Source organism: Epinephelus fuscoguttatus, linkage group LG11 (assembly GCF_011397635.1).
Source record: "Epinephelus fuscoguttatus linkage group LG11, E.fuscoguttatus.final_Chr_v1".
NCBI lineage: Eukaryota > Metazoa > Chordata > Actinopteri > Perciformes > Serranidae > Epinephelus > Epinephelus fuscoguttatus.
In genome coordinates, this window is record NC_064762.1 from 23,430,249 (window position 1) to 23,455,594 (window position 25,346).

General features: G+C 39.2%; 1 protein-coding gene across 1 annotated transcript; it reads left to right on the forward strand.

Annotated features, from left to right (window-relative positions):
• The first annotated feature begins 1,025 nt into the window (after nucleotides 1-1,025).
• On the forward strand, nucleotides 1,026-25,346 carry LOC125897513 (phospholipase B1, membrane-associated-like). Its single transcript, XM_049590892.1, has 42 exons — nucleotides 1,026-1,127; nucleotides 1,671-1,724; nucleotides 2,256-2,316; nucleotides 2,429-2,463; nucleotides 3,854-3,938; nucleotides 4,029-4,080; nucleotides 4,195-4,275; nucleotides 4,552-4,617; nucleotides 4,713-4,774; nucleotides 4,862-4,937; nucleotides 5,040-5,147; nucleotides 6,016-6,090; nucleotides 7,889-7,960; nucleotides 8,158-8,232; nucleotides 8,332-8,392; nucleotides 9,268-9,326; nucleotides 10,375-10,448; nucleotides 10,617-10,660; nucleotides 10,790-10,898; nucleotides 12,574-12,625; nucleotides 12,745-12,825; nucleotides 12,916-12,981; nucleotides 13,070-13,170; nucleotides 13,265-13,346; nucleotides 13,440-13,544; nucleotides 14,432-14,527; nucleotides 15,864-15,935; nucleotides 16,113-16,190; nucleotides 16,780-16,840; nucleotides 17,805-17,863; nucleotides 18,243-18,310; nucleotides 18,399-18,442; nucleotides 20,303-20,402; nucleotides 20,502-20,553; nucleotides 20,641-20,721; nucleotides 20,820-20,885; nucleotides 20,981-21,075; nucleotides 22,365-22,446; nucleotides 22,548-22,652; nucleotides 22,745-22,840; nucleotides 22,948-23,022; nucleotides 24,493-25,346. Exons 1-42 carry the CDS (start codon nucleotides 1,043-1,045, stop codon nucleotides 24,796-24,798), a joined length of 3,357 nt encoding a protein of 1,118 aa, XP_049446849.1. The 5' UTR covers nucleotides 1,026-1,042; the 3' UTR covers nucleotides 24,799-25,346.

Consider the following 25,346-nt stretch of genomic DNA (forward strand, 5'->3'; position numbering starts at 1 on the left):
CCCCCTTGTTGCCCCTCGAGATCCTGTCCATGAATATCACAAACATGATCAGTGACATGGGACAACCCTGGCGGAGGCCAACGCCCACTGAGAACATGTTTGACTGTGTATGTGGACACAGCTCTCACTTTGGACATATAGGGACCTGTTTGCTCGTAGCAGCGAGCCCAGTACCCCGTAGTCCCACAGTACCCCCCACAAGACCCCAGAGGGATGCGGTCGTAAGCCTTCTCCATGTCCACAAAACACATGTAGACTGGATGGGCAAACTTCCATGACCCCTCAAGCTGCTTCGCAAGAGTAAAGAGCTGGTCCACTGTTCAATGGCCAGGATGGAATCCGCATTACTTCTCCTGAATCCAAGGTTCGACAATCGGTCAGAGCTTTCTTTTAAGCACCCTGAAGTAAACTTTACCCGGGAGGCTGAGCAGTGTGATACCCAGAAAGTTGGATCACACCTTCCTTTTTTGAAAAGGGAACCACCACCCCAGTCTGCCACTCCACAGGCACTGCACCTGACACTGAAAAGGTGTGTCAGCCAAGATAGCCCCAAAGCATCCAGAGCCTTCAGCATCTCAGGGCGAATCTCATCCACACCTGGCGCCTTGCTGCTCGGGATCATTTTGACTACCTCAGCAACCTCTTCCAGGGATATGGGCGACAGTGATAATATCATTTTGGTCACCATAATCGGGTATGAAATTTTCATACCGTGTCATGTTTTGTCACACTGATGATGGCTCTTTAGCTGAAACATGTCATTTATTGCAGATGAAAATTAGCCTGTATGGCCTTTCTATAGTCCAGAAATAGAATCCCATTAACACCCTGGAGTTCACTCTCACTCATTATTAGAATAAAACTTTCATTATCAGTATCATTGTAAAACCTTATGGCCTCGTCCTTTGGACAAGCAGGCCAGTCCCTCCCCCCTCTGCATATTTATGATCCTCATTATCAGTTATTCTGACCAGGTATAACTGATAATGACACTGGAAGACGGCTGACCAACAGAGAGAGGAGAAGGCTGCAGAAAAGATCCATGAGGACAGAATCATTAAAGATCAGAGAGATGAAGCTTCCACAGCTATTTCTGCTCACAGTCCTGGGGCTCACATGGACGACAGGTTTCCACCGTTTGCCTAATTTAATGCTGATGTCTTGTTAATGCTGCAGTTTTTAAAAATCTGACAGGAGAAACTGATAATCACTGTTTGAAACTGCTATAGAGGATCTGAACATTATAAATCATGCATTGTAAAGGACAATTTTTGGGGAATGAAGCTGGATTTGATGGTTCTGAATTTCACTACATTTTTTGAAATGATGAGGAAAGAGTAGCTGTAAAAAATGACAGGTGACCTTTTAATGACATTTAATTCGCTGATGTAGCATATCAATATCTCAGTGTAATATATATATGTGCCTCTTAAGAGGAGTGGGTTTGAACACTTTTGAGCTGAGCACAGTTGAATGTAGAATCACTACCACGAGCATAATGTGGAGACACGCTTTGATGTGTTTGAAGGTCAAGTTGTAGGAACAAAAGTTACCCAGTGTGCTCAGCAGCCACATTTAAATACTCTGCACGGCTGTTCAGTTGTTAAAAATGATATTCGATCCACTATATTGCATGTGTGTTCCTAATTGTTTACTTTTCCTGATTTCAGTAACTGGGCTGCCCTGCACTCAGCTGTTCCCCTCTCAGTCGCCCCCTTCAAATGGTAAGTCAGATTATCAGACCCTGACTTCTGTTAAAGGCTTTGGTCCAGTTGATTTTCCCAACTGTTGCAATGGATGGAATTACATCTACATGTTATGTAACAAATGAAAAATAAAGCCGTGTGTAAAAATACAAAACTATGTGCATTATACTACATTACAATGTATAGGCAAAAGCCATAAAAATAATCTTTTAAAAAAGGCAAAAATGTTTATTTTTACTTTTCATGCTTGATGCAGTACAACTAATACTTGCATACTTTTACTGCAGCTAAACCATGAATGCAGGCCTTTTACTTGTAATAGAGTATTTTTATAGTGTAGCATTGTTACTTTTACTAAAGTAAAGGATCTGAATACGTCTTCCACCACTGATGCATTTATACACTAACTAAATATCGCAAACAAATTATCAGCCCTTTTTTTATATCCACCCTCATAACTCTAGTGCAAAATATTTCATTTCTGATTTGCAACATATATTTCTCTATCTCAGTGCTGAGATTCAATACATATGATTATTTTTTCTCTAGTTAACAGCGTTACGCCCTCAGATGTAGCCGTGCTTTCCTCCATTGGACTTCACGCACACAGGTGAGCACAAGTTACAGTTTAGTTTCAACCATGAGGTGATGTTTGCACCATGAGGTCTAAAAGTCAGCAGCATAAAGACATGATCGTACTGTGGTTATTTCTTTTCGTACAGCACTGAGTTGTCCACGGTGGTATCAAGACTCAGAGGTAAGACAGTTTTATTTTGTTGCCGAATGTTCCTTAAATAATTATTTAACTCCTTTAAGTTAATCACTGCACTCTTATTTGTTTCTGCTGCTTTCACACAGCCTTGTTGGGAAAGGTCCAGTAACTGCTGCTAAATCAGAATTGAACTTTTATTAACTATTATTGGCTAACAGTTTGAATAAACAGCGTAATTCATCTGAAGAGGTTGATATGATCTTCTATTACACTACTGTGCGGTATCTTTACTACACTGATATCTACACCGAACGCGATAATTTGAAACAATGAACCCCAACACTCGCCACACACCAGGCCTGTGTCTGTTATCTTTGCTAAAGAGATTAATGAAATAAAAAGTTCTGTACTTCATGCAGATAAAAGAGTGACTGACAATAAAGCTCACAGTTGTTGACCAAAGTGTGATTTAACTTTTCCTCTGAATAAAATGTCAGTCCAGGATTTGCAACCATTTTGAAACACTGCAATGTTTTAATCTGATTTATTAGAATGAAGATATTTAATTTATTTTATTGTCATTACTTTTTACATTACTGGGCATGAATAAAACAATTCGTGTGAGTGAATTAGGTGTCAAGTCAATGTAAAGACGGGATTAGACACAAAATTCATGTGGTGCTATGTACGTGATGTGAATTAAGCGAAACGCACAAATTAAGCGTCACGAAAGAAGCGAGTAGCTCCTTTTTGCATCATACACTTCTCAAGAGTTTAAAAACCTGATTTCAGCAACCAATTTGCACGGCGATAGCCAGTCAGGATTGAGATCCTCTGGGGACATATGATGCTGAGGACATACTGGAGGAAGTTCATTCATTGATTTAGAGATTTCATGTGTGTATGACGCGAGTCAACGCAAAATATTCTAGCTTTCAAACTCACACGAGTAATGTGACACAAAAATTTGAATCATGTTTGGTGTGAACATTAGATTACCAGAGTTGTTCTATTGTTGCTATAATAAACCAGAGATACTCAACTTACTTTGCCTGGGGGCCACTTTTGCTAGATGACAGGAGGCCAGGGGCCAGAGCAGCAGGTCAGGTGTATGCTTAGCCCGGACCTCTGTCGGGAGGCCCGGGACATCTTCCTCTGGCACTTTTTCTTTATCAACAAGCTCTTCCCAATGTGAATCAGTTTATTTTCATTTTAAATTAGAAAATGGTTGAAGGGGACCATCTGGCACTATATCGCAGGCCAGATTTGGCCCATGGGCCAAAAATTGAGTATCACTGTAATAGAGGTAAAAAAAAAAAAAAAAATCCTCAAAATGATTAATCAAATATTATAACTATTACAGATACATTTTCCGTCATTTGACTACCTGATTAGTGGTTTCACCTACAAACTTGCGTTAACGTCTCTCCATCAGAGCTGCTGACCCTGTTCAACCCTGCGCTCATCAGTCCTCTCTCAGATGAAACAAACCTGTATGCTCCTCAGTTTGTTCAACACAGGTACAGACAGCACTTTACAACACATGAGAAGTATCGTACCAACAACTCTATCTGCTTTCAATGATTTATTGTTTTGTCGTTGGCTTGTAGCTCACTGGTGGAGCAGGCAAAGGAACTGTCCCTCCACCTTCAAAACAATCAGGTGGGTCCTCCAGTGTCTGCACTCCCATCTTAAAGGATAATTATAAGGGTCAGAAATATTAAAAGAGTACCATAGCAGCTTTACAGTGGTTGATGTTATTCTTTACTCCTACAGGTCATTGACGTGGAGAGAGACTGGAAGCTGGTCCTTCTTTTTGTTCAGGTGGATCAGCTCTGTGCCTGTGAGCAGCAGCAGGTAATGTTACTAAACTATTGTTACAGGCCAACTTTGGTACTTTTCAACCTGGGCCCTAATTTCTCATGTGACTGATGGAGACAACAATTTTTGAATCTGGTTCAGTACTAAGTGAGACTGTGCGGAGGCAGCAAAATATTTGATGAAAGAAATGCTTCCTCATAGCTGCTATTTTGTCTCCTATTACCTGATAATAAACTGATAATAGTAAGAAAAAATATGATTGACGAGATTAATGAAAAGATTACTGAGGCATCTGACTGTGTTTGTGTGCAGGTTGAGTCTGTTATCAAAGGCGTGGTTGAAGAGGTAAATGATGCTCTGCAGCTGCTGCACTCTCAGGTATGTTTCAGATTATATACAGTATCTTTTATTAAGTTGCTTTTACTGCCAACATTAGTATATTTGACTTTTTGTTTCTCATCATTGTGTTGCAGCTGAAGCGGACCATCGTCAGTGTTGCACTGTGGGATGAAGAGAGCGACAGTTTCCACCACAAGTGAGCTCATATTTACAACGGCACCTTTAATTCTCTCTGAATTGTAATATACATATTAATTAACAATTGATTCTGTTGTACTGACAGGATGTGTCGATGCATGGAGACAAACAGTGACGGAGAGGCCAGACTTCAGAGAGCCATGCTGAGTCATGCTCTGCAGGTTTGTCCATCCTTCATATCAGATTATCTAACAGCTTAATTCAGACCATTTGATGGTTTAACTGCTGTGAAATTTTCTTCTCAACTCCTTTTCACTGACCAGGAGTCTTTGGATAAACTCATGGTAGAGAGACACTGGTACAGTGACAGAGATGACTTCGCCGTCATCGTGCAGGACACTCCTATGATCACAGACCTTTCATCTGCCTCTGTGAGTTCACTTGCACCATTTTGTTTTAACTTCTTTTTATTTTCAACAAGTTCAATTCAGTCTTATCGTGCAGTCAGTATGTTCACAGATACAGCTCATGGATAAATGTCTTGCAAAAGAGTCTGTAGGGTTGAGCATCTTTGGTCCACACCATTCCAAAAAGTATACTGTAAATTAATATTGATGGTTTCTAAATAAGAGGACAAAAAGTCCAGTAAATCATGTCATTTAAAAAGTTAGGAAATAACAGGTGCCCATTTAGTTAGAAATATGTCTGTTTTTAATGGCAGTCTAACAGTTATATTTTCCATATAGAGGACAGGTTTCCCTCTTTTTTTATGAGCTACTATTTTTTGTTATTATTGATTTATGTTACAACCTAGAAAAACTACGGGAAAAGAAAACAACATAACACCGTGGCAATCAGGCTGTTAACACCATTCATTGTTTAAAAGCTCAGTAAATTGATACAAAAAAAACCAAAACACAATTTAGAAAAATGCAACTGCATCAAAGCAATAAATATTACAAAATTAACTTCCTATTAACTTACAACAACTACCATGTCGACTAATCAAAACTAAAGTTAAAACAAGACCCACAAACATCACCTGTTCAAACAAAACAAAAAGACGGTTACCAGCTCAGTACCTTTTGTACGAACAACTCCTTCGTGTCATGGAGCTCACTGTGTCATATAAGGAAAATAATCTGAGAATCTCGTCCAGCTTTTTCTACATCATGACTTTTTGTAACAAAAGTAACAGTTTGTGACAGTAACAGATACAGAGTCCTGGTTATCTTACTGAAGATGTACTTTCTGTGTCTAACGTTCAGTATGATGTTGTGTATGTTGTTTTTTGAACAGAGTGGGAAGCCTCTGTCTGAGTCACAAGCATCACAGCAAACTGATAAACTGATGGTGCAGATGTGGACGAACCTGGTGAGGCCTAAAGCAGTTTAATCGTCTGCTCTTCCTTTCTCATACAGACAAACATACACACAGTGATGGAAGAAGTATTCAGATCCTTTAATTAAGTAAAACTGCTAAGAGCACATTGTGAAAATACTCATTATTAAAAGTCCGGCATTCAAACCTCACAACAAATTATACTTTAAGCATAAAAAGTAAAAGTACTCGCCAGTAAAATATTCCTCGTCAGTTTTTTATTATTGAACATAATATTTTCGGATTAATGTTAGTCTATTAATTGTATGTTGCATTATACTGCTGTAGGTGTTTAAAGGGAAACTTGAGTATTTTTCAACCTGGAACCTACTTTCACATGTTTCTGTGTCTGAGTGACTAACAGAGACAAAAATTTTTGAAATTGGTCAAGTATTGAAAGAGACACACCAGTGAAACAGGGTGCAGTGTAATCCCTATATGGGCCATTGTGCATCGTCAATTTACATTAGTTCTTGTTTTTGCCACTGACAGGTCAGATTGTAATCGTAAGTGTCTGACGACAGACAGAAAGGACCCTTCAGAGAAATTAAGTGGTTTTCCTTACCTTTCACTGGTTTGTTTGTTATTGTGCTTAGCTAAGTCTTGCTCAAGGAGAAGTCTCGCTCTGAAATCTCGCAAAAGGTGACTTGTTGCAGGAAAAACAACGGTAAAAATGTTAGTGAGAGTTGGAGAGAGGAGTAGCAGGAAGAGTTGATTTTGCTCAAAGTTTCAAATGAGACTTCTTGAACAAGACTTACACACACATACAAACAAACCAGGGGTCTCATTTATAAACACTGTGTTGGCACAAAACGATGCCCAAAAGAGGCGTACACCACTTCCCAAGCAAAAGTTGTGATCAGTTGTGAAGAAAGTTGATGGGAGAAACTTTGACCCAGGTTCACAAACATTTTGGAGATATTGTTGAATATTCTTGGTGCACACCATTTTTGGCTTTTGTCCATATGATAATTTTTAGTGTAGATCCTACGTATTGTTTTATAAATGAGACCCCAGAGCCATAAAAGTTGAGGAAGAATGTTTCATTTCTCTGTAGGGTCCTTTCTGTAATGTTGAAAGACACTTATAAAAATCTGAGCCTGTCAGTGGCAAAAATAAGCTTGTTTAATGGACATATATTGATAGTGTGAACATGCCATGTGTGGAAACATTGCAGCCTGTATCACTGCTGCGGCTGCAGCATCTGTCTGAATACTGGACCAGTTTTAAAAATTGTTGTCACTTAGACACAAAAACATGTGAAAATAGGGTCCAGGTTGAAGATACCAAAGTTTCCCTTCAAGGCTGTGCTAACTTTAACTCCTTTATACACTGTTGGGTAGTTAAATCTACAGCAGTGCATCATATTCTATGAGATCATCATGTGTTTGTACCGTCACTTTTTGATTGTTTGTTTAACTTAAGATGAAGGAGAATTTTCTCAACCCACAAAGGAACGCTTCATCCCTTAGTTTGTCACAAACATTCAAAATCAATACATCTTGAGATCCTTGGTTTCAGTGGATAGGAAGGGTCTGAAGAATTGTAATCTTGAAGTAACTAAAGCTGTCAGAAAAATGTCGTGAAGTGAAAGTACAACATTTGCTTCTGAGTTGTGGTAGAGTAGAAGTATAAAGCTGAATTAAAAAGTACCTTAAATTTGTACTAAAGTACAGCATGTGAGGAAATGTACTTAGTTACATTCCACCACTGCTCATACACACGCACAGACATACAGAGTCATTGTTCCCTCTGTCACAAACATGTCCACAATGACTTTTCTGTCTCTCAGCTGCAGCCCACAAGCGACCAAGATGACACAGAAGACAATGGAAACATCATCACACTGCCGTGTCCAACTGAGGTGAGTAACTGTGCTGCAAGCTCACACACATGCAGCTAAATCAGCATTTTAAAAATGCAGCATCAGACTCACTGTACTGGAAAATAGGTTTCAGTGTGCAAAACTCATATTCTACACTTCTCCTATCTCAAACCACCTCTTTTCCTCCTCCTCCTCCTCCTCCTCCTCTCTCCGGCTGTCTTCCTCCCTCCCCAAAGGACCGACCATTCCTGAGGACGGAGGGAAACTCTCCTTCAAATCACCACAGTGATGCCTCTCCTCTCCTTCAACCAGTGAGTATCATGCGGCACTGAGCCCAAATGGAGGTTGTGGCAGTGCTGTACGCCTCCTGTGTAGTTCTGACAGTGGATTTGCTGTGTGTGTCGGGTCAGTTTACAGGCACAGAGATGCCCTGCGAGGACGTCAGCCCCTCACCCTCCACACCCACCTCAGGTAAGATGGTTCACACTTACATGGCAGGGTGTAATGTCAAACATGCTTTTATGGGGACTTAGATTAAACAGTCAGGGCAGATTTATTCAGGGTTCCCACGGTCATGGAAAACCTGGAAGAGTTATGGAATTTCATCTCATTTTCAAGGCCTGGAAAAGCTATGGAATTAGAAAATATCATTGAAAGTTTTGGAAAAGCCATGGAACTGTATTGTGTGTAATGAAATTGATTGTTACAGTAATCGTCTGTAGATAACCCTCCACATCCACTTTCAAAGCTTATAATGCGTATGCCTACATTCTTATATTGCTGCATTGGTTTTGGACAAGCACCCAGAAATAGTTTATAGTGATAATATAATTAGTTTCTTCATGCTTGAAAGTCAGTGCCAAACTGTGCCTGTAGTCTGAAGAATTGGAATTGAATATGAACATAACCACCAACTATTAAAAATTGAAAAAGGTTCCTGATTAATTTTAATACAGTAATTAACGTTGAGAGTAAATTATCCTATACAGTTCTGTTTGTTTCATACATTGTGAATGGTCTTAAAAAGTCATGGAAACGTTTTGAAATCTTTTCAATGGAAATATTTGGGAACCGTGTTTAAAACTGGAAAGAAACTGGAAACTGGAAGATGTTACAGTTGCTCTTATACTGTATATAGACATGGAGAAATTATAAGAAAATAGAAATAGAAAAAAAAATCCAAGAATAAAATGGCATTAGTTGCAGTTAGTCTTGTTGCCAAATCATTATGATCACATGTATTATAATTATTATATTACTGTTTATTTTCTCTGAGTGTCCTTTGCTGTCTGATTCATTATGTTAACAGCCTTTACTGTTCTAACTGGTCTTCTTTATTTCCTCAGTCCATGAACTCAGACCTGCAGACATCAAAGTGGTGGCTGCTGTGGGAGACTCTCTGACAGTGAGTCATTTTATCAGTCATTTAAGTAGATAGGAAGGTTATAACAAAACATAAGCCATATAATCTAAAGCATCAAATAGAATTAGATATATATAAAATAAAAGCTGAGAATGGATCCTAGCAGTAGGACCATAATAATTAACCCTGAAATATAATAAATATGCAGTGTACAATGAACAGTATAACACTGGACACTAGGGACCCAGATTAATGATCAGTAATGTTACATCCTGTACAGTAACATGAAGGATTGTTCTTGGACAATGACTAACTATATGTTAGATATAATTGCTCCCAAGAGGTAAAGGTCAGTTATAAAATAATTTAGAGTTAGATAAATATATAGCTGTATTAATATGCAGTGTACAATGAACAGTATAACACTGGATAGTGTTGCAAGATTACAACTATATGTTAGATATAATTGCTCCCAAGAGGTAAAGGTCAGTTATAAAATAATTTAGAGTTAGATAAATATATAGCTGTATATACAGATAAAAAGTGTCAGACATCAGTAGATAGTGTTGCAAGATTACAACAGATGGATCTGTGATATAAATATGATCTGCATGAACACTGAGTGACCTGATATTAATTTGTGAACCCGACCAGATGCTGCTTCAAATTGTTAGATTTATTAAGATGCGTTTGATTAATTGAAAAGATCATTTGTGTATTAATCAATAATGAAAATAGTGAGACTTTATGACATAACAGTTGGCATGAGTGTGTGAACAGTCCAGAGATATCAAGGCCCTGGTGGAAATTTATTATGTAATTATATTAGAGAATTGGAAAGATGAGTAAACAACAGCGGAGTCCAAAATACACATTAAGGTTTTTATTTTAGTTCAGATTTCTGCTCTGTGAATCGTGAATAATTTGCATATTTAAACATAAAAATTTCAGAAAGCTTGTGATACAGAAAATAAGTATTGTAATCTTAGTATTAACTGGGGACGTTTCATGGTGATATTTAGCAGTTAAAAGTTTTACCCTATTTATCTGTAGTGTTTCCCTTAAAACACCGTCCTGTTGTATCTGTCAGGCAGGGAACGGTATCGCATCCAACCCGAGCAACGTCCTGGACGTCCTGAGACAGTACAGAGGTTTATCCTGGAGGTGAGTCAAGACTTCAGCATAACTATCTGACAACATTGCAACATCATGCTTATGTTATATCTCTTTTAGTGTTGACATTAAATGTTGCTATGTCCGTTAATTTAGTTGAAAAGTAATTTACAAGTTATAAATTTAACTATGTATTATGTTTGTTTGTTTGTTTTGCAGTATTGGTGGAGATGAAAACCTCACAACTGTCACCACGCTGCCCAGTGAGTCTTCTTAATGACCTCCATCTGGTTAAAAAACAACATGTTAACGTCATTTTTTGTTGCTCAGGGATGAGCCACTGTTAACACTGACATCTTTTCTTTATATTATTATTTTCTTTGTTATAACAGACATATTAAAACATTTTAATCAACACCTGGTGGGCTACTCTGAAGGAATGGGCAAGCAGAACACTCCTCAGGCTTTTCTTAACCAGGCTGTCGCTGGAGCGAAGAGCAAGTGAGTTCAGTCAGAGGCCTTTTCAGCAGCATCAGCAGTTTTTTTTTAAATCAAAGAATACCAGTTTATGTTGTAATAATTAAGCTGATTTAAACTCAGACGAGCGTCAAAGGTGTTAGCGGTCTCACACAAACCTATTTGATGTATAATTTAATTTATAAACACATCTCTCTTGCAGTAATAAACACAGCTTAGGGAAATGATTTTATGATTAAAAAAATACATTAAAACCTTGATTTCCATTGTTGTTTATTAGTTCCTACATGAAACTTTACAAGTGCTTTTTAAATATAAACATTTGCTATAACCTAAAAGAAGAAGTATCTTTTAAATATATATATATATATATATATATATATATATATATATATATATATATATATATATATATACATATATATTTCACCCCAAAGTCAAATATACATATTTTCCCTCTTACCTGTAGTGCTGTTTATCAGTCGAGATTTTTGATGTGAGTTGCTGAGTGTTGGAGATATCAGTCGTAGAGATGTCTGCCTTCTCTCGACCAGTGGAACTACATGGCACTCAGCTTATGGTGCTCAAAGCACCAAAAAACTACATTTGAAAAACTCAACATCAATGTCTCTTTCCAGAGATCATGACATGGGTACTCAAGTTGATTTACAGCACTTGTTGTGAATAGTTTCATGTAGGAACTAATTTCTCTCTCCCAAACAACACCCACTAACCACATCAACTGACAAAATGAATTGTGCATCTACTGCTAGCTCACCTAGCACCACTGAGCTAGCTAACATTGCAGCTCAGTTGAGGAGGACGCCATTAATGTTTACACCCTGCGTTGTCACATGGGTGCTGGTGAAAAAAACTTTTTTACTGAACTTTTTTTTTCACTGGTGTTCAGGTTGTGCGGTGAAGCTGAGGTGCATGTTCCCCTGAATTTTCTTTTCAATGGTCTAATTTGATACTTTAGGACCCTGTTTTTAACGCTGGCAAAGGCACAATTTAATGCATGAAAAGTATGAAATAAAACAGCTTAGCTTAAAACGCATAATACTAGTGATGAAGGCGACGACCTTTAGTCTTTTCCTCTGAGATCGAGTAGATGCACACTTCCTTCTGCACAGTGAAACAGTTAGTGGGTGGAGTTTCGTAATTCCATTATATTCAAGAGATGGCAGGAATCTCTGCAGTTGTCAAGACTGAAATCTGTGATGAAACAGCTCCTTGAGAATTATTTACTATAAAAAGCCAGAATCTGAAAGGAAGTAGAATTCAGATAAGGGGGCGATCACACAGAGATGAAACGCTAAAAGCGTGACGCCAGTAAAACAGTTGTTTTCCTATGATACAGCGCATCTGACCGGCGTTCAAACGTCTTTTCAAACGGGCGTTTTTTCGGCGTCTTTTTAGACGCACGTTTTGTAGACACTTCTTTTTAGACGTGCATTTCTAGATGCGCGTTTCTAGATGCGCGTAGACGCTGAAAAGTTAAAATATTTTCAACCTTTTAGAGCATCAGACGCCAGTAGCTAGCGCGCATTGAATAAGCGCTTCCAGTGTTTCAAGCGTCTTTGAAGCGTCCGCGTTTCTAGCGTCTCATTTCTGTGTGATCCCCCCCTTAGAGTGTCTTAAAATAAATGTTCTTTTAAATATCAGAATATTTTACATTTGATTTTGTCTGTGTTTTAAGGGACATACCATCACAGGTGCGAACCCTGGTAGCAAGGATGAAGAATGACTCTGTAAGTTTATCCACTGATATTTAATCTTTGTTATTTTTGAATTTGCCATCATAAAAAACTCTCCCTCTTAACACTATTAAATACTACAAAGATCTCTTACATTCTTCTTTCTTGTACAGAGAATCAATTTTGAGTCAGACTGGAAGATGATCACCATTTTTATTGGTGGAAATGACATCTGTGACCACTGCTATAACTCTGTAAGTACTGATATGGAGTGATACTTCATAAATCATTTCTTGGAGGCACCAAAAAGACACAACCTAAAAATATCTCTCTTTCATTTACAGCTGTTTTACTCTAAAGAGAATTATATTCGTAATATTCGTGACAGCCTGGATTATCTGCACAAAGAGGTAAACTATAACACGTCCAGCTGCATTTTCAGATATATGTTGGTCTGGTTGATTGTTTATGAGCATTGACTGAACTCGTCTCTGCCAGGTGCCTCGTGCTCTGGTGAACTTAATAGAGCCTCTCCATATCACCCCACTAAGAGAAATGCACTTCAACGCTTCACTTAAATGCCCGACATGGCTGGTAAAGTGAGTGTCTGCCTTTTCAAGTTCTCACTGGCATTTTAAAAATCTAATAAATCATGAACAGTTGTGTAACATCTTCTTATTCCTCCCTTGCCAGGATTCTGTGTCCTTGTGTTATCTTGCCAAAGCCCAACTCTAAAGCTCTGCAAAAGGTGGAGGAGATCAATAGGAGCTATCAGGTAGGAAGACACCACCACCAAAAAAACACACTGTGACGGTTTAACAGTCCAGTCCATCTTCAGTCACTGATACCTTCTCTTTCTTTCTTTAAGAGTTTACTGCATGAGCTTGTGGAGTCAAGCCAGTACGACACTCGCCCAGACTTCACTGTGGTCATCCAGCCTTTCTTCAGAGATATTAACTTCCCCAGACTGCCGGTTAGTAACACAGCTCTGACTTTCACGTGTGAACCACACAGACTGTATGGGAGTTCATCAGTCACTTAGTCCAATATATAACCACAGGTTTTGCACCAGAATCCAGATTTAGACCATAAGGAATTGTTTGACATTTTGGGAAATACACTTATTTGCTTTCTTGGAGGAAGTGAAATGAGAAGATTGACACTATTCTAATGTTAATACAGTAAATTTAAAACCACAGCCGGTCATCACTTAGCTTAGCTTAGCTTAGCTTAGCTTAGCACAAAGACTGAAAGCGGGAGGTGGCGAGCCTAGCTCTGTCTTGAGATCAAGGAGTTATCTCTCAGTCTGAAAAGTGAAGCAAACATCCAAGTACCTTGAACCTGCATTCCTTCTAATGGCCAGCAGGAGGCGACTCCATTGGTTGTAAAAAGTAGTCCGATTGTATAGAAGCCTGTGGAAAAATCACTGTACTTCTCGTCTTAATCTATTGCCTTAGTAAACATTTTCCTAATGAGTTCATTGTCTCAATCACAAGTTTCAAGTCTTCTTCAATACAGCATCATGTTCATTTTCTAAATTATGGAGTCTGGAGTTTAGAGTGAAATAGATGGTAAAGCAGGTTATGCTTTAGGGCGTGGCTATCCTGTGATTGCAAGTGTGCTACCACAGAGGTGTCCCTGGGTTCTCAGTCAGATGTTTTGTAGTAGTTGCCACATTGTCATACTGTCTTCCTTTTCTCTCTTTTAATTTTTCTTCTAAAACATACTATTTTGTAGTCTGCACCATACTAAATAAGCCAAACTCCTACTGAGTACAGTCCAATATTTGCCTGCTCTGACTGATCAAAAAAATTGTCAGTAGTCCTTAACATTAATTCATTTATCATCCCTTTCCCACAGGATGGCCGTCCTGATCGCTCCTTCTTCAGTGCTGACTGCTTCCATCTCAGCCAGAAGGCCCAGACGCTGATGGCTCGCTCCATCTGGAACAACATGGTAAGAATCTAACTAACAAGAAGGTTTTTGGACAGCAAAGTCAATGATAGTGATTACTAAAAGAAAAAATCTAAGACACCCTTAACAAGAGTTAGGTATAGGTATTGTGAAAAAGAACAGGTCTTGTATAAAGAAAAACTTGATGCGCAAAAAGATTAATGTTCATGTCATATTGGAGTAATTGCAATCAGGGGTTTCTAACTTGTAAGTAGCATTGAGGTCGACTTCCAAGTCATTGCGACTGGGAATTCAGAAGTGCCTGAATATCAAACAAACATGGATACTTCACATAAGCCAAAAGCTGTTGTTTGATGTTATTAAAACCAAATTGAATGGATGTGGTCTTACTGTATCAATGCACAATTAATTAGTCCTCACACGACTGTGGCTCAGAGGTAGAGTGGGTCGTCCACCAATCGAAAGATCAGCGGTTCGATCCCAGGCTCCTCCAGGCTGCGTGTCAAAGTATCCCTGAGCAAGATACTGAACCCCAAATTGCTCCCGATGGCTGTTCCATCGGTTTGTGAGTGTGTTAAAACTGAGTAGCAAGTGGCCACCGGTGTATGAATGTGTGTGTGAATGGGTGAACGTGACTTGTAGTGTAAAAAGTGCTTTGAGTGGTCACTAGATGACTAGAAAGGTGCTATACAAATGCAGGTCCATTTACCATTACGACGAAGTATCAATTATAAAAGATTAAGCATAAGAAGTACAACACAGTAATATCTAGCAGTACTAAACATAACAGTAAAGAGTGAAATATAGAATAGCTGCATACTCAGTAAATTAACGCTTACCGCTAGCTACAATATTAACAATATGACAGCTTCCGGGAGCTAGTATAATCAAGGAAAATTGTTAAAGTGTGATTTGCAGCGCCCGTCCCATTGACTCCAATAGAATTGACGCCAAAGTCTGGCTCCTCGAACACTGTAACTGACATCATGACCGTTCTTTCTTTTATATTTTTCTCGAGTATAATGGCTGGCTGGGTTATCAATAAACCGATTGCAGAAAAACTAAATTAAGTAATCACAAAACAGCTGTAATCAAGGGGGCACTTGGGGTGCAGATAAAAGACAGTTGTTATAAACAGCCTTTTCACAGATATTACAAAATGGTGGACGTAACCATGTCAGTTAAACTGCCACGAAACTCTGCCAGTAGTGGTTGCCAGTAGCAACAGAAAGTTCAACTGAAACCAGCTGCTGGTGACAGAGTAGAAGCACAACACTACAATGTTAGAATACAAACATGCTAAATGTTTTTGATATGATCATCATGATAAATGTTGCAGTATATTTTATATTAAAAGTACTGATTCTTGTTTCCTCAGCTGGAACCTCTGGGCAATAAGACTACTGTGCAGGACTTTAATGCAAACCCTGACCTGAAATGTCCGACCAAGGTGGGAAATTCTGTTTAAACAGACTCAGTGCTATAAATGCTTGTGACTGTGTTGTTGTTAACCCAGTGGTGGTTTCCAAAGCTTCTGTTATTAAAAGTATATACTGTGTTTTAGTGAACATCAATTTGCTATATTTCGAGGCCACCATATAATGTAAGGTCTTTTCTTTGTCTACAGACGTCCCCTTACATCCGGACCTTTAACAACAGCAACTACATATATGCTGGTCCCTCTCCAACACCTGGACCTATCAAAGTAAGCATTTAATTTCTATGTAAGAGGCTGATAAGTGACTTTTTGTACATTTGTTGTTGTTGAAACAGTTTCTTGAGTAATTAATAGCACATAAATCATCCGTTTATTTATAATGTATTAATCATTTTTAAGTCATCTAACAAGCACAAAATGTCATTCTCCAGTTCCAGTTTTTAAATCTGAAGATTTGCGCTTTCTTTTCTGTTTTATATCATTATACGTTTGTACAGCTTTGGATTGTGGATTTGTGGTTACACAAAATACTTATGGGGACTTATTATGGGCATTCTTCTCTATTTTGTGACTTTCTATATACTAATGATTATAGTAAAGAAAAACGACAATCAGTTGCAGCATTAAACTCTGAATATACCATCAAAAAGACCCAATAAGATGATATCACAGCACTAAACACACAATTTGAATAATATATACTGAATTAAAGAGCAAAAACATCAAGGCAGTGAGCGCCAAAGAGGGAAACAAAATAATCATACACAAAAAATAAATTACTCTTTATGCACATACTCTTTCCTCAAGTCATTTTACACATTGACATTTCCTTTTGATGTTTTTTTGTCCCCACCAGAATTGGGGAAGTGACTTCTCCTGTGTGGACGTTGCTCCGTCTGACACCATGCCAACTTCAGGTGAGACATCTCTGCGTTATCAGCAGACAGTCAGCGTGACATCTCATGTCCTCTTTTATATGATACCTGAAACAAAGACACATGTAGCACACAGCTATGCACATCACCAACAACGCTGAGAGAGAAAGGGCTGAAATGACATGCACCCAATGTCATCTGGATTGTCTCAGTGTGCGACAAACAAAAACTCATGGCATCAAAAATAATATAACAGATGCTTTAATCACATGCAACTGTAATCCTTAAAAGTTATGTATTTAAGTGGAAAACATCAAGGCCTTGAAGGTTTTTCTAAAATAAACATCAATAGACATGTTCCATTGAAATTCAATATAATTCAATAAAATTTTAATTATAAAGCCCAATATCACAAATCACAATTTGCCTCAGAGGGCTTTACAGCATACGACATCCCTCTATCCTTGGACCCTCACAGCGGATGAGGAAAAACTCCTCCAAAAAAAGACCTTTAACAGGAAAAAATGGTAGAAACCTCAGGAGGAGCAACTGAGGAGGGATCCCTCTTCCAGGGTGGACAGATGTACGATCGATGTCATATGAAAGTCCTTGAATCACTGTAACACAGCACAATTGGGAACACATTCTTTTCATACATTCATGCCCCTGCAAGCTTCCATAAAGACTACTACTTCTTATTATATAAGTTCTCAGTGTTGAGGACAGTAATTAACCTTGATCTGTGTCTCAAACTATGCTGTGTTGGGTCCTTGAATGTGATGGCCTTGAAAGTCATTGAAAGGTCCTTGAATTTGATGTTTAAGAAGGTGGGACACCCTGTATACACATAGCTGTTTTAAACCGAGGGAAAAAGACAAAAGAAAAGTTCTCCAGTTGCTGTATATAGGAGCTGGTTAAGTGCTTATTATTACATTGTTTTGGGATGATGTTTATTGTTTGTCTTGATGTCAGCAGGATGAATCTCTTCTGTGTCTTTTATGTGTAGTTCATAAGCTGAGACCAGCAGACATCAAGGTGGTGGCGGCACTGGGAGACTCCTCAACGGTTAGTGTCATAACACAATGATAACCAGTTTGTAAGTAGAAGGAGGGAGACATAATGTACAAATGTAATAGTAAAAGACAAAGAGTACATGACAGGTTATTGGTGTGTACATGATATGATATGTGTATATGTGTGTTGACTGGAAACATTTAACCAACTGTGAACCTGTTGATATCAGCTATTTAGTGAACTATGAACTCTCTAATCAATTCGTTATCAGCCTTATAGCTCACACCAGTGATGATCATCCCTTTTATGTTGCGGTGTTATGTCTTTAATGTAAGACTTATCTTTGTCTGTGTCTCATTGTCGTCTTCAGGATGTTATTTTCATTTTCACAGTGTTTTCTGCTGCCTCATATGTGTCCCTGTGTTCACAGGCAGGCACTGGCGCCAAGGCAAAGAACCTGCTCAGCCTCCAAACAGAGTATAAAGGAGTATCATGGAGGTATGAGATGTTACTGAGGTTTATAGTATATTACTGTAAGCAGCACATTTAATAAACTGAGCTAATGTTTGTGGGGTTTTTCTTGCAGCATTGGAGGGGATAGCACTCTGGATAAGGTCACAACACTACCAAGTGAGTTTATACCACTAGTTTCTGTGAGTCACTGTATCCGGAATAACAATCTCTCAGCTGTGATGCTTCAGTGCATTTTTAACCTTAATGTGGGGCAGTTTCAGAATGACGGACTTTATGCATGAACCACTCACACAAACAGATTTGTTCTTAAGTGGTGCACACAAGTGATTTATTCACCAATGTCCTCATGTATAGAATTTTCTTGTTGTGTTTGGGGTCTTCAGAGGTTCAGTTTGCACCTGGTATTAACATGCATCTTGGATAATTGGATCACAAGTGGACAGCTTTAATTAAAGGAAATGGCCACTTTAGAATGAAAATACAAATGGTACTTACTGACCCTCATGCCGACAAGAAGTCCAGAAATGATGCTATAAAAGTGGAGTAAATTACGTCTTTTCAAGTCAATTTTGCATGCTGCGGCTTCAGGGCACTTGGATTATGATGGAAGAGACGCTCTGACGTTTTTCAAATGCATTAGTGGAGTTTTATTACATTTTTAAAATGTGGGTTCTGTGCATTTCAAGTGTAGCTGTTATCCTGGCTAGCTGTTATCCTCTGATACCCCGAACGAGTTTTGTGGATTAAAAAACTACACTGGACTTCTTGTCGGCATGAGGGTCAGTAAGTACTGTCTGCATTTTCATTCTATAGTGGCCATTTCCTTTCAAGGTGTGAATGCACCGTGTACGTCCTCGATGTGTATTAAGTTCCAATTCCTTGGACTACATTTTAAGGTGGTCTGGGCCACCTGTGGCTACATTCTGTCAGCAGAGAGGCCATACTGAAGGACCGTCCACTCAGCTGACATTGCTTATCCAACTCTCCACCAGATAAGCGAAGTCTCTGTTGCTGCCGTTACACAGGTTAGAGGCAACACCTCCAACGGTCAGTCCAATCAGTCCAATATCTGCTAACAGCTGTCAAAGTGTCCCAACAAAATCACACCAACAACAGCTTGACTTTGTTGTTAAACCTGTTAATAACTGTTAGGTAATGTTAGCGGTGTGATGCTAACAGTTAGGCCTCTTATTGTAGTATGTGTGAGGGGGGACTCTTACCAACTGTCTTCTCACACTTCTACAGCAGCAGACTCCTAGTGACCGGTGCATAAGTGTGTGTATAGCATGACAAACGGCAAACGGAAATGTTGTATGAGGTTCTTTGCACCTAGAGCAAAGAAATCAGATCTGATCAGACGAGATGCACGCAAAGACGCATTCTAATACCAGGTGTAAACAGACAGACCTGAAGCTGTCCACTTGTGATCCACTTTTGACACCAGGTGGCTCTAATACAAGTTTTTTGGGTTTTTTTTTTAAAGATTTTTGGGGGCTTCTGTCCTTTATTTGATAGGACAGATATAGTGTAAAAGGGGCAGAGAGAGAGTGGATGACATGCAGCAAAGGGCCATGGGATAGAATCAAACCTACATGGGGCAAGTGGGTTACATGGGGCACCTGCTTTACCACACGAGGTAGTGGGCGCCCCTCTAATACAACTTCTAACACTTATGAATTTGCTGATTTTGGCTGCCAATTGATGAGTGGAACATGCAGCCTTATGAGGCAATATGGGGGCACTGATTTGCCAGGGTTCCACCACACAAATGTGCACCGGCTTATGTTCAGGTAGCAGTCATTAAGTTAAAACAAGCTTGCGCAGTTAAGAAGGTTTGGGGAGTCCGACTACGAAGAGTCCGATAAGACGAGAATTCAAAACTTTTCTTCAATGAGGCTCAATGTTTGCTGTTTCTTAGTCATGCATACCTTCTTACCCAGCTGCTGGAGTGATGGGAACCAGCAGTGCACTAACTCTCAGCTGGTACTCAAACCTTTTTCCTCTTTATCTCCTCAGACATCTTGAAGAGGTTTAACCCCACCTTAAAGGGCTTCTCCAGGGGCCAGGGCTCCAGACAAAAGGCCTTCAACATGGCTGTACCTGGAGCTAAGACCTCGTATGTGCATATTCTTCTACTTCCTCCACGTGGGTAAAACTTTTGAGCATCCCATTGTCATCTCTCTAACGCCTGTTTGCTGTATTTGTTCTGGCACAGCGAGATACCAGCACAGGTCCGAACTCTCATCAAGGCCATGAGAGAACACAAGGTAAGACTTCCCCAAAAATAAATAACTTATCAAATGGCTCTGATAGCTTCTGCCTCCTTATGCTCATGTTCTGCATGTGTTACACAGGAGGTGAATTTTGAAAAGGACTGGAAACTCGTGACAGTATTCGTTGGAGTAAATGATCTGTGCAATTACTGCTTAGACCAAGTAAGTGTTCCATAAAATTCATGTGTTGTTCTTAACTTACCACACACTTCTGCATGTTGAGAACTAGATTAAAAACCATGTTTTACGTATCTCCGCAGAACAATCTGTCACCCAAGAACTACAGTCACAATCTAATGCTCAGTTTGGACATGTTGCACAGAGAGGTGAGATATTAAACATTGTAAGCTATTGTCATCTGTTGTCCTCGTGAACACAAGTGTGTCATGCTTTCTTCTTCTTCTTCTCTCTGTATCTTTAGGTACCGAGGCTGCTGGTTAACGTTGTGACGATCTTGCAGATAGATCCACTGAGATCGATTAAGAGGAACACTCTTGGCTGTTCCCTCCTGCAGAGGTTTGTTTTGCCAGTTTTTCTCTTTGTTTCATCATCAAACAGCAGACAGACAGAATTAGCAACTAGCAGGTGAACACAGTGGAGCATTTAGCAGCTAAAGAGACAGATATTTATTATATTTATTATTATATTTATTATTTATCAAAAGACTTGGTGGAGACCAAAACAGAGCTAAAAGGAGAGTGAATATTGGGTTTACATTTGTCAGGTGGACAGAAACATGACGAATGAAGCAATATTACATCAATTGGCAAAAGGGGGCGCTATAGCAACCGACTGAAATTGCAAACTTTGAATGGGCATATCTCATGCCCCGTATGTCGTAGAGACATGAAACTTTGCACAGAGATGCCTCTCCTCATGAGGAACAAATGTGCCTCAAGATCTCATAACTTCTGGTTATACAGATTTTCTGCCATTTTGAATTTTTTGAAAAACACTTAAAATCGATCTCTTCCTAAGAAGTTTGACTGATCTGCATGAAACTCGGTGAACATAATCTAGGGACCAATATCTAAAGTTCCCTCTTGGCAAAAGTTGGAAAACTTACCAAAACTGAGCTTCTGTAAGGCAATGAACGGAGGGTGTGGCTCATCACATAAAGGTGTATAACATCTCAAGGGTTTCACCGATCACCACGCAACTTTGTAGGCATATGAATACACATAATCTGAGGGGACCCCTCCATTATTGACCCCATCAAACAAAATGGGGGCACTAGAGAGCTAACTTCTTATCTAGGCCTAACCGCCATATCGACTTTTACTAAACTCGGTAGATATGTAGAACAGGATGCCTCAAGGTGACTGGAGACTTTTAACTCTAATTGGCAACTGGGTGGCGCTATAACAACAGAAAAATGCATAAAAATGGCCAAAATGCATCTGATGACTGTGGCTCCCCCTGTGGCCGAATGTTTGGGGGTTTTTTTCCTAATTTTTGGTATGACTAAGTCATGGTATGGTATGCTGTACTCAATGGGTATGGACTAGTATCACTTTAAAAGGTGATATGTCATCGCTGTGTTTAAAGCTTGTCTCTGCTGCCCCCAAGTGGTAAAAAAATAAATCAGTAGATGCAGGTTGCCTCAAAAAATTAAGATTGGTCCGTCAAGTGGTGCAGTTTTCCCTGAATATTTAACATCTAGTGAAGACATAGCTTATTGATTAAAGGGACAGTTCACCCCAAAATCAAAAATACATATTTTCTTTGCACTGATTCTTTGTTTTGGGATTAAGCCCTTCCTCATCTTATCAAAAGGAGAATAAACAGGAATCTGTTTTTCACAGAACCAACTGTCCCTGTGTTGTCAACCCAGCGGAGAACTCCCCAGAGCTTGAAGAGATAAAACGAATCAATCGCGAGTATCAGGTAAAACCAAAGAGCTCTTTTAACAATTTAAATATTGTATAAGTAAATTAGGTTTTCTGTCTCTGTCATTCTTCCAATTTACTTTTCTTTTTTCATCCCAGGCTGAGATTCAGCATCTTATTTCTGGAAATCGCTATGATGGAAAAGAAGATTTTGCAGTTGTTCTTCAACCCTTTTTACAGAACACCTTCATCCCTCATATTGGAGTGAGTTACAGAGACATACAAATGCATCCAAACAAGCATCCACACACAAATAATGAAAGGTACCCATGCTGAAAACCTAATCTTTCCACCAGACGGGTGAGCCTGACATGAGTTTCTTCTCCGTGGACTGTTTCCACATCAGTGATCGAGCTCATGCTGAGATGGCCATAGCTCTGTGGAATAACATGGTGAGCATGGAGCAATAATGCACCAACCTGCAGCACACTGACCAGTGTTTCCAAGTTTTCCAATGTTTTTTGGTGGTGTTACAGGATTTCTCTGTCTGTCTTTACAGTTGGAGCCTGTAGGCAGAAAGCAGACCTACAACAACTTCACGTATGACCGCTCCAAGATCAACTGTCCCTCTGAGGTATGTGTGCAGGTTTCTGACATCTGGAAATTACACTGTTCACAACTCAAGTTATTATTGAATCACTAAACTAGAGCTATAGACTGAATCCCAATGTTTGTTTACAATAACTTCCTGGCGCTGAGCAAATGCTGTCTCAATCTGTTAGTTTTTAGCCACCTAAAAGATCAATATACCATGCTCAGTTGGTGCTAAGGGGCCCAAAGTGTGCCCAGAAAATATCCCCCACACCATTACACCACCACCAGCAGCCTGAACCGTTGATACAAGGCAGGATGGATCCATGCTTTCATGTTGTTTACACCAAACTCTGACCCTACCATCTGAATGTTGCAGCAGAAATCCAGACTCATCAGACCAGGCAACATTTTTCCAATCTTCTATTGTCCAGTTTTGGTAAGCCTGTGCCAATTATAGCTGACAGGAGTGGCACCTGGTGTGGTCTTCTGCTGCTGTAGCCCATCTGCTTCAAGATTCAACATGTTGTTGGTTCAGAGATGGTCTTCTGCATACCTTGGTTGTAACAAGTGGTTATTTGAGTTACTGTTGCCTTTCTGTCATCTTGAACCAGTCTGGCCATTCTCCTCTGACCTCTGGCATCAACGAGGCAATTTTCGGACCATACTCTTTGTCGGACCATCCTCTGTAAACCCTAGAGATGGTTGTGTGTGAAAATCCCAGTAGATCAGCAGTTTCTGGCACCAACAACCATGCCACGTTCAAAGTCACTTAATCACCATCTTCATTCTGATGCTCAATTTGAACTTGAGCAGGTCGTCTTGACCATGTCCACATACCTAAATGCACTGAGTTGCTGCCACATGATTGGCTGATTAGCTATTTGCATTAATGAGCAGTTGAACAGCTGTACCTAATAAAGTGGCCGTTACTTGTATAACAGTCCTATTTTTGTGTGTATTTCTGCATCTCCATGTGTTGCATTGGATGGAATCTAACCGCTTTTGTTATTGTTGGTTTAAATTGGTTCTGATTTTGTGAAATATGTAGAACATCATGTTCTGTGTAGGTGACATATGTCTTTAGAGTTTTAAGAGGGTCTTTTTTAAACTTAATTTAGGAAGTTCTTACAGCTTTGAAAACATAGTCATAGTCTTTGCAAAAATGGCCTTTTGAAAAGAATTACTTAGGTGAAATAAAACTGAGTTAATGGAAGGATGAAATGACATTTTTTATAATGAGCCTGATTTTTCAGATGTATTATATTATTCCAAATGTTACTGTTTTAATTTTTTTTACTTTTTTAGTCATACTGTTATTTATTTTATTTTTTAGTTTTTCAATACTGAACACTTTTGGTCTCCATATAACTTGAAATATCAGCCTATAATCCCTGAGTTGAACTGTGGATCTTTGTTGTTGAATCTTCAGTATAGCTGGGCTTAAAAATTTTTTTTACATATTTTTTAAAGTTTTTTATTTCTTAAATTACCTATTTTATGTTTTCTATAGGTCAATCCCTTCATCTTCACCAAGATCAACAGCCTACCAAGTTCACCAGTGATCCCTACCACCACAACCAAAGCTCCTGTCTACACTCCTTCCACACACTCCACACTCACCACTACCACCCACAGCTCCACTCCTGCACCAACCATCCTGCCCAAGTGTCCCTCCTCTATGCCGGTGTGGGTGCCAGTGATTGTGGGGATTGTCAGTTTACTTGCTGGTGTTGTTCTTGCCTGGCTAATTCTCTCCTGCTGTCAGCGTCAGATGAACAAAGGGGAGAAATTAGAAATGAAAGGAACTGTTTTTTAATGCAGTCATTCCTATGAAGCTGTTTTTGTCGACAGTATATTTAAGCCTTAAAGCTGCATCAAGCAATTTTTGACCACTACAGGGCAGAAAGTAGACTGCAGAAGAAACACCCAGCATATGTGATGTGTGATATGTCATTGCAGTCCTCTGAAGTCCAGTATTCAGCTGGTTTGGTCCACCAATTCCTGAAATGAATGCTAGATATTTGTTTCACTGGAGGCAGGTAGTGAACAGTCAGCGTGTCTGAAGTTTTGTTGCGGGAGCAGCTGTCCATCGTTCTATTTGAGGGGTGTTAGTGTGAGCTGTTCTTCTACTTCTGACATAATCATCTAGAAAGCGTTATACACACTGCTGTGATTATGTTGTTTGTATAACAATAATTAACCTAATGGTGCTACAAGTATGTAAAATATTTGTAATTTTTGTACTACACAGAAATTGTAAAATATTCCGTAATGTAATGTAATTAACTGACCTTGTTGAATCCAGGAGTTTTGTACATTTCTCATTTTTATTTATTGATACAATAAAATTGCTACAATATTTGA

Excerpts from the sequence above, each read along its gene's own strand:
- LOC125897513 (XM_049590892.1), top strand. The coding sequence starts at position 1,043 with ATGAGGACAGAATCATTAAAGATCAGAGAGATGAAGCTTCCACAGCTA. Across the intron at positions 4,775-4,861 it reads AGCGACAGTTTCCACCACAA|GATGTGTCGATGCATGGAGA; the intron begins GTGAGCTCATAT and ends TTGTACTGACAG. Across the intron at positions 14,528-15,863 it reads GCTCCATCTGGAACAACATG|CTGGAACCTCTGGGCAATAA; the intron begins GTAAGAATCTAA and ends TTGTTTCCTCAG.